Genomic DNA, 10,336 nt, shown 5'->3' with positions numbered 1-10,336 from the left:
ACGACATTTTGTATCACAAAGAAAATGAAGCTGAAGGCATCATATAACTCATTTTTCATCATAGTACAGAGAGGTGAAGCTAACATCTTCAGGACCGAAGCTCATGTTCATCGAGTTGATCATAAATGTTCAAATTCTTACATAACACATAAGTTCATTTATATGTCTATTGTACACAAAATTCAAATCCAGATTTCAATCAAGGCTCACGTTCATAACGCTGGAAGAGCATTAAGTGAATATCACATTCGTACAAATATGCAAGTGAATTCACCAAAACTCCAAATAAGTATGTCATAGCAAACATCTATGCCCATTACTCCAAATACGCATACTGTAGCCAACATATATGCCAAAATTCGAAATTGTCATTGCAGAACTCGGTGTTATACATCGAACTTGTATTTCATTGCTCCACTACATTACTCTAACACATTCACTTCTTCTGCTTCTAAAAGTCACTAAGCTGAGGAACAATGAGGGGGAGTGTTATCGTGTACCTTTATTTTTGCTTCCCACCAGTGCTCGGGGCCAATGATTCTACCGGTTTTCGACTGGTATTGAATGCCAGTGGATTTTAGCAGCTCGAAGAGAAGCTTGTGGTTCGTTCGTAGTTTACCCCAATAATTCTTAAGCTGAGATATGGTCCAGTCCTGCCCAGCTGTGCTATTGAACAACTCATAGATACGTAGCCAGCCCGTAGTTGAAAAGCATTTGCTGCGTCGATGCCCCTCGACAATGACAATTTCGCAGACGTCAATGAAGATTCTATGCTCCGTCAGGTCCCATCTTGCACTCTTATGGACCACAGGCTGAGGCTCCTGCGGGTTCTGTGATGGATAGTCAAACTGGTCTGGCGAGCCCACACTATAATGCTGTAAACAGAAAAATTGCAACAACGTCTCAGACAGGAACATATGTGGCTCTTTGTATCTGAAACCGAAGTGGTGGCAGCTTACTGCCATTTTTTAAACCATGATAATGCACATCAAACAACAAAGTCTCTAACCTCAAAACAAAAAACATGAAAATATATTGAACAATTCGATCAATAATATGGCTAGAATCAATTACGCACTCCTAACACAAATTTTGGATAAACAAGCAAACTACTGTTGAAAACGAGCATTACAAAAATTAAAAATACGAAAATAATTACAAAGGTCGAAAGCAATTTCACAGTTAATTTGAACAAAAGGTTGGAAGAGGGCACACTTCGACACACGGATAGAGGAGATCGGACCAAACGAACATGTGAACGAAGGAAAATGAGGGATGAAATTGCTCACCATGTGATCGGGATAATAGAACCCATGAGATCCCTCGTTCGCCATTTCCAAGGTGTTCACCTCGTTGTTGCGGTGGCCGGAGGAAAAACTGATGCTCGGACAAAGATTGAGGTCAACGCCAAGCTCGGTGGAGAGGAGGTGGAGGGAGGCTGTGTCAGACACGGATTGTAGAAATATGACCGGAAAATACGAATCCAAATAGTCGACTGTGGAAACCAATCTACTGGAGGGAGAGCCAAAGGGGAAGTTCAAGTGACAATGAGAGACGGAAGTACTACCAGGTTCACAATTTGAAGGGCAGTGAAGTAAATGTCTTCGACCAGTTGAGGGCAGTTTTGTCCAACAATTACAACGGCAGTCTGAATACTTTTAACATGTCTGACACGATTTTAAATGGTGGCAGGTATTCTCTAAATATACACTGTAGAAGAATGAGATAAGGGAGAAAAAAATTGGCAAAAATGAGCATCAAACAGGCGCTAGAATTACTATTCAACATATCAAATCAAAAGAGAATTTCAATCAAATTTTGCCAAAATGAGATTACTACACATGGCTGCAATATTTTCGTAAGTCAAAGAAAATAGAAGTAATAAAATAATATTAAATGACAACTTCATTAAATTTCAATAATTTAAATTTTACTTTTCCGAATTAACTTTTCTTTGAGTCTAATATATATGATTAAATACGAACTATCCAATGGGTCTAATATTAATATACTTATCATTGTTCTACAAATATCTAATTATTAGTCCCTCAAATGTTCAAAATATAAAATATAACATTTAGAACAAAATTAGATTCTATTCTATGAATTTTTTTGAAACTTTACATCCGACAACATCCATTACCGTCCACCACCACTTTTTATCTAACCTCATGTAGAGGTACATTTTGATGGACCAACTTCACTAAAATAGGCCTAAAACACTGTTGCAATCTGTCCAAAACACTACTGAAGCCATAACCACCAACTTAAACCGCCACCATCCCTTAAATCCCCGAACGTCACCCACCAAAAATAAAAAATCCAAGACATTCGAGAAAAAAAACAGAGGAATGGAAATTGAATAAAAGAAACCTATTGAGAAATTTTCACAAAAACATTAAATCAGAGAAACCAATAAGAAATTTTCATTCTTTTTGTCTCTTGAATATCTGTGGGTGTCTAGAAATTGAAATGGTCAATGCTAAAAATTGTGCCAAAGTGTTTTGAGTTTGACAAAAAGAAGATTAGTACCATGCCAGTGTGAATCAACTTGTCGGGATTACTTTTGGATTGCTGGAATGCAAGAGCCTTAGGAAAAATTGTCTCAGTGGTGGGCAATCCAATTATTATTGATAAACTCACATCTTCAAAAGGTAGAGTATATTATGCAAGGGTCTTGGTTGAAATTGATGCTGCCAAGGAATTGGTGCGTAAGGTGGAAATTAAGTTGCCAACGGGTAAGGTTAGAAACCAAGAGGATTACTATGAACATGAGCCAAAGTTTTGCTTTACTAGCAAACGCTTCGGTCACAAAATGTCGGGGTGCAATGTATCTAGGCAGGTTGTGATGGACAGCAAGAATGATCCAAAAGTAAGCAGCAATTATGTTGTGCATAAGGATGCAAAATAGCCTGGAGCTGAAACAGATGCAAATGGTCAGAACACATCTTGCACAAATTGCCAAAATGGACAGAATTACCAGCATGTAGTAGGTGCAAAGACCAGAATGCTACTGGCCAAAATGGCCAGATCTATTACGGACAGAATGGGGAGCAAGCTGTTGGGCAAAATGACCATAAAGCTATTGGCCAGAATGGCCAAAATGCTAGCGGTAACACCGTACAAGAAAATAGAGACGAGCTGGATAATTCCTTTGTTGAAGTGGCTAGCAGAAAGAAGGGAATGAACTAGTCTAGTGGCCATGATAAGGGGGAATGGCAGATGAAGGCAGCTTGCACTGATAAACTCAAATGAAAGATGGATGATCTACATACTGTGGCAATCAAGAAAGATAAGAAGAGGATAACATCTCTCTTGATACCGAAATGATTCTGCAAGAAAGGAAATGTCCTACACTAGCATAGAGGTTCACCACTTAAAGTTCTAGTATTGCTTAGATGAAGTTGCAACAATTTTTGAAACTTCATGTTTGAATTCATTTTGAGTCATTTGCTTTAGATCTTTAGATCTTTTATAACGTTTGGCTTCTATGCCCAGTTATGTCTAGAGTAGTTGTACTCATTTTTTATCAATACAAATTTATTTATCGATAAAAAAAGGGGGGCATTTGGAAGAACTGATTATGAAGCCATACATTTCACTAGCAGCCCATGCTACTAGCATTCTCCTAGCTTGTTGATTTTTGGTTGTTGATTATGCATGTCAATCTTGAAAATCCACTATAGAATTTTGTTGATGATAAAATAATAAAATTTCTGAAAAAGAGAGTAGAATTGCTCTTTGAAAAAGAGGAGGAAATTGTAAATGGAAGATGGATTGCTATGGTTCATTGTTGTACTCTCTCACTAACTTGTGAATTTGAGCAGTGAAAATTTTGATAATATTTATGAGTATTTCGAAAGATATGGAAATTCTTGAACCCATAAAATTAAACAATTTACGTGGAGTGAAAAATAAAATTTTAATGATTTGAAAATATAAGTGAGACATATAAAAAATTTGAATTTAATTTGTAAAAAACAAAAATAGTTTGGATATTAAATTTGCAATTATTTCTTTTTAATTTTGACACTTTTTTTTTTTTTTTTTTTTTTGCTGACAAATTTGACATATCTTGAAATTTCCAATTAGTAGAATATATAACTCCAGAAAACATATTTGCTATTAATCCATCTTAATTTCAGAAAGTCAATCATTGGCATTTATTAATATCTACAAGATCTTAATTTCAAAGGTTTTCAGTATTTCATTGTGTTTGTCATGCTTTGTTAATTTCCAAAGCACAAACATTGTAGACGTGTACAATTTTTTTTTTGAAAATAAAATTACAGAACTGCAAGTAGTCTAAATTATGTCAGAATTTCAAATAATTAGGCCATGTTTTTTTGCCATCATTTATGTGAAAAATGGAAAATGAATTCCACTTTTCCACTTTTATCATATTTGATGGCAATTTTTTCTATTTCCTCCCCTCACGCGTCTATTTTCCTTTTTTTGGAGGGATTACAATTCTTATGAATATGGTGAGAATTGGTTTATTAGGAAACAAATTTTCTTTTTTCAATGAAAACAAATTTTATCCTTAATTGTAAAAAAACATTTCCTTAAATTGACAATTTTCGTGAAAAATAAAGTCAAGCGAACACAAAAATACACTTTTATTTCAACATTTTCCAATTCAAAAATCATACAAATCTAACACAATAATTGAAAATTCCCAATAAAACAATTTCAAAACAATTTAATTCACTAGAATTCATTTTCTTTCCATTCAAATTCTATTTTTGCAATCAAACAAATCTTTAATTCATTATAATCCTTATAATAATTGTGAACATATAATTACATGTATCATTAGGCCATCTCTAACGTTGAACCAAATTTTACATCATTCTACACCAAACTAAAATTCATCTCCAACAATTACACCAAATAAGCAGTGTTTAATCATTTTCATTCCTTTTTTATTTTTTATAATTTATTTATTTAATTATTTTATAAATATATAAATTACTAAATAATTAATTAAAAATTAAATTCATTAATAAATATAAAAAATATAATACAATTAATAAAAATACTACAACAACAAAAATATTAAATCATGTCATCAAAAAATAGTTCAAATGCATTTCAAATTTGAATAAACGATATTATAAAGTCTCAAAATATTAAATCATGTATCGTTTTGTTTGAATAAAATTAAATTATCGTATGTACGTCGTTGTTTAATATATTTCGTGTTAATTTTAATAAATAATCGTGTTTGTTATATTTTAAATTTTTTTAATTAAATTATTATTATTTATATTTTAAAATATATAGCAAATTTATTTGATAAGGAATAAAAAGGGACAAGAGAGACTTTATACCGGTGCGAAGTGATCCATTTTGCATCAAAGCATAGTGTTGCATTGAAACATCTTTGTACAAATAATGATGCAATTTGACGTTAGCGTTGGCATTGCCATTAGATCCCTCCACTAAAATTTGGATAGGTCAATAATAAATAAAATAAAATAAGCCGGCCATTTGGCTACAATTATTTATTTTTCTGATAGCATAGAACATAAAAGATAATATGAATATAATATTATGTAAATTACTCTACTAATGTGAAAATTGAAAAAAACAAAAAACAAAAAACAAAAAAACAAAAATGTTGAAAACCAGACCTAGATTTGCGAAAAACATTTAAAATTAAACTCAAGCACAAAATCGAATGCCAGATAATCATTAACTGAAGTAAAGATTATAATTTTAGATGTATGTTGGTTAACTTTGAAAATTTTCAAATAGAATACAAATTCATCAAAGAAAAATATTTTAGATGAAAAAAAGAGCTGAGAAATTGAAAACAAAAGGAGAAGGCGCTCAGAGTAGATAAAGAATGGATTGAAGATTTCCTCAGTAACAATCAGTTTAACGAGATTATTTGATTACTCATCACCGCACCTTCTCTTTCAATTGCATCCATATTCAATCTGCAGTGTGTGTGTGAGGATGTGTTGAGAGGGAGTGTTGGTTTATTTACAGATCGGCGCAGCGAAAGTTAGGGTTTCGTTCTTCGTTGCATATGTACTATTTATAGAGGAGATTACAAAGAGTAACGACTTGAAATGGCGAAATTATCCCTACATTCACCTTCTAGTCCCCGTTTGTTTCTATTTTTTGGCAAAAAAATAAAAAATATGAATATTACCAATCACATTAGATCACTGTATTTAACTTCATATCTCTTGTACCGATCGAGTAACGACTACATTATTCATTTTTCAAATGGGGTGCTACTTTCATTTAAGGGTACCATTGCAATGAAGGTCCTCAAATTTTCTTAGTTTTGCATTTATATCTTTTAACTTTTTTCATTGAATTCTTATCTTTAACATTCAATTAATTAACACATTTTATGATAGTTTTTGTCCATATATTTTGTTGTTGTGGAAAAAATATTTTGTCGATTTTTTATATTCATTGTTTTTTTTTTAAATTTAAAAACATGATGTGCAAATAAGTTTTTACTTTCTTAATGGATTTTGTGGACATCATCAAAGATAACATATACTAAGGGGGTGTTTGACAGTCAATTTTATGTAAAAATACATTTTAGAATAGTAAATTGATGTGAAATATGTGGTTGAAAAATAAGAAAAAAATTTATTTGCGTATAATATTATTTTAATAAAAAATGTGTGATTGAAAAGAAGAGAGAGAAAAATATATTTTGAAAAAAAATGACTATCAAACGGAGACTAATTAAATAAGATTTAGAATAGAAATATGATGAAAAAGTTGAAGACGTAAAGTAAGAAGGCGAACAAAAATTAAATATCTTCATTACAATTAAATTGTGATGTATTTAACCAAACATGTAGTACAAATATAATTACCTATAATTTGTAGTAAATTGATTGAATAGGAATAGACTAGATTCTACAAAAGTGAAAATTTAAGAATGGAGCCAATGATAAAATAAAAAGACAATATTGTATATGTTGACATCCAAACTCCGACCTAGTAAAAACAGTTCGCTAACCCTACCTCAATTAAACGTAAGTTCGGCCCATACTCCCAAGTCGGAGTTACCCGACGTTATCTTAGAAAAATATCATGATTATCCCTTGTCACAATACTCTATCAATCAGATACACTTGCCACAGGTGACGTCATCGTCGCCAGGAACAACCAATTCCAAATTCTCGAACTCCAGCCTCTTGCAGGTCATCATTATCTGGGTAACACATTGACACATGACCACCAACCTCATCGACCAATCACAGGAGAATTCGGCGACCCGAGTTCCGAGCTCGGCACTGTTACTGATTTGATTGATTTGATGTAATTTCGGTTGGAATTATGTATAAATAGTTGAATAAGACTCTTGTAAAAGACAAGTGAATTCATATAACGACTTATGACATAATCACACAAAAATGACATTTTTGTGGTCTTTTTCAAGCATAAATCGCTTTTTTTTAAAGTTGGTTCAAAATTATCCTTACTAATTTTGACGTCAACAGTTTGGCGCCAGAAGGAGGGCCCCTAATTGTGAAAAATAATCTCATTCAAAAATTTCAAGAGCCATGAGTCATAGCTCAAGTTTCAGAAATTCACCTTATACCCACCATCATGAAATGAATATACCACTGAGTTCTCCACAACGACAGGACCCTCAAATGATCGCAATGAGGGAAGCCCTGGAAAAATTGACAAATGCAGTGGGACGACTGGAAAGGAGCCAAGCCCATTCATCCTCACCAAATACCGAGGTGGAATCCCCTGTAAGGACAAAGGCAAGGCGTCCCCCCACAGGTTGACTCTTCACTTTTCAAGAGGAGAATCATTAAGAAGTCAAACCGACTAGGCCAAAAGCAAGGAACCCGAGGCAAGAAGGACTGCATGTGTGTTCGACAGATTGGGGACCCATCACTCGCTGACTCCTACGCAAGGACAAACCGACCTAAAACGTCCTTTGGAACAAACAGAACCCGAACTGAGCGCGCTTAAAAAACGCATCATCGTACTGGAGGCTAAAAACAAAGGTGGCACTGAAGGTTACCAAACCAAACGACATTCCCCCTTCACTAAGAATGTCTTTATGGAACCAGTACCTGAAAAACTGAAAATTCCTTAGATCGCCGCATACGAATGGGATGGTGATCCTCTCAGCCACCTTGACAAATACACCTCGTGGATGGAACTACAGGGGACAAGTAACGCAATCATGTGCCGGGCATTTCCCCTAACTCTGGGAGACAAAGCCCAAAGATGGTTTAAAAGACTACACGAGAGATCAATAAAAGATTGGAATGATCTAGCAACGACATTCTTGGCCCAGTTCATGGGCTCCAAGACCAGAACCACACCCAAAGAACGTCTAGTGAGCATCAAGCAAGGAAGAAGTGAATCCCTCAAAAGCTATTGAGCAGGTTCAACAAGCAATCCATGGAAGTGGAAAAAATATCTGACGATGCGGTACTCATGGCCGTATTAGCAGGACTAAGACTCAAAACGAGATTCTGGTGGCCAATACATGAGGACAGGCCAAGGACTTATCACGAGTTTCTGAACCGAGTTGAGAAATACATAAGCGCTGAGGAAGCAACCTCTGACCAAGAGGAAGTAGGATACGAAATTGACCTCAGTGATACAGTGAAAGAAAAAAAACCAAGCCGCAGTCCCCAGCTCGAAAGAAAGAAGGACAAGAGAGAAAGAGAACATCCTAGGGCTCATGCATACAAGTTCTGGGAGTACCAACCACTCAAAGCCTCCTTGGAAGAGGTATTCACGCAAGCCAATATGAAAGAGGCATTTCGCAGATCTATAATCCTAAATGACAGACAGGCAGGACAACGCCAGGGACGATACTGTCGATACCACAGGACGATGGGCCATGACACTGATAATTGCCGGGACTTAAAAGAGGAAGTTGAATCCTTAATTCGAAGAGGTCGATTACAGGAGTTTGTTTCCAAGCTAAAAGAAGCAGATCGACCTACAACGCGGCAGCCACTGCTACAGGGGGCTCCCACACGAGCCCAGCAGGCAATCCCTAACCGTAACCCACCCTCACATGCCAAAATCAAAATGATGGTGGTCAAAAATCAGTATATTGAAGGATCCAGAAGGGCCAGGTTAAGGCAAGCCCGAAGTGCAAAAATCGTGCCAAACTACTGGAATCTAACCCCTAAGACCGGCATAGACCTTGAATCGTTCTGGTTCACGGAAGAAGATTCTGAAGGAATCCTTCAAGACCAGAGTGATGCCCTGGTGGTCACAATGATGGTTGCCGGAGTAAAAGTCCATCGTACTCTACTGGACAATGGAAGTTCGGTCAACATACTGTATTCACGAACATTGAGGCAGTTGGAAACATCAATTCGCTACCTCCAACCGTATCCAAGGAAGCTACAGGGATTTTCTCGGGATCCTATCGAAGCCCTAGGTCAGATCTTCCTTATCATGGAGCTAGGCGAAGCTCCTCACCAAAGAAGAATCCTAGTGGATTTTGTGGTGGTCGATTTGCCGTCCAATTACAATGCAATATTGGGACGGCCCATTTTGCACGAACTAAAGGCTGCCACGTCAATTTATCATTATTGCGTGATATTCTCCACTCCTTACGGGATTGGAATTATCCAAGGAGATCAAGCTACTGCAATGGCCTGCAACATCGACCTGCCAAGGCCACAAGTCAACATGCTAAAGAGTAGGACGAACACACAAGCCGAGGAAGCCAGACCAAAGAGACCAATCATTGCGAATCTGTCGGAGATCGGCATAACGGAAAAAAATCTAAAAGAAAGTCACAGATGAGCAACTGTCCTTTGATGAGTAGTAGGCGGACCCACATCCTTCCACGGAGTTATGGTAATCTTGTTGCTTGTGGCCGGGGTAACCATCCCCAAAGTCTTGGTGGATACAGGAAGCGCTCTGAACATCTTATTCAACAACACCCTTAAATGGATGGGTATCCCTACTAACTTCCTTTGACCATACCCAAATATGGTCATAGGATTAAGCGGAGCCTTGACTTCTGCCAAAGGATCAATCAAACTCAAAGTTGAATCTGGATCAGCACCTCGGCAGGTGAAGACGAACTCCAAGTTCGTGGTGTTCGACACCCCCTTCCCTTATGACGATGTGATGGAACAACCCCTACTCTTCAGCATGAGAGCAGCAGTTTCCCTATATCACTATTCTATCAAGTTCCCCACATGCCATGGTGTGGGAGAAGTTAAAGGAAACAAGGAGTTCACTGAAAGATGTCAATGGAAAACTTGTGCTAGCCATCAACGCAGCTCCCCGGGAGTACATATGGCAAATATATGGGAATCCGAACTCATTCCCTTAGACCCACGGACCAGGATTGAAG

At 36.3% G+C, this 10,336-nt stretch overlaps 1 protein-coding gene across 1 annotated transcript; it reads left to right on the top strand.

Moving 5' to 3' along the window:
- The first annotated feature begins 8,442 nt into the window (after positions 1-8,442).
- On the top strand, positions 8,443-9,777 carry LOC111394222. The gene has a single exon (XM_023019982.1). It carries the CDS (start codon positions 8,443-8,445, stop codon positions 9,775-9,777), a length of 1,335 nt encoding a protein of 444 aa, XP_022875750.1.
- Positions 9,778-10,336: the final 559 nt, after the last annotated feature.

Source organism: Olea europaea, chromosome 5, assembly GCF_002742605.1.
Source record: "Olea europaea var. sylvestris chromosome 5, O_europaea_v1, whole genome shotgun sequence".
Lineage (NCBI taxonomy): Eukaryota > Viridiplantae > Streptophyta > Magnoliopsida > Lamiales > Oleaceae > Olea > Olea europaea.
Note: the sequence above shows the minus strand (reverse complement) of the source record. Positions and strands in the feature narration are given on the sequence as shown.

Bases quoted from the DNA above. Each gene is read 5' to 3' on its own strand.
- LOC111394222 (XM_023019982.1), top strand. From the start codon at position 8,443: ATGGCCGTATTAGCAGGACTAAGACTCAAAACGAGATTCTGGTGGCCA.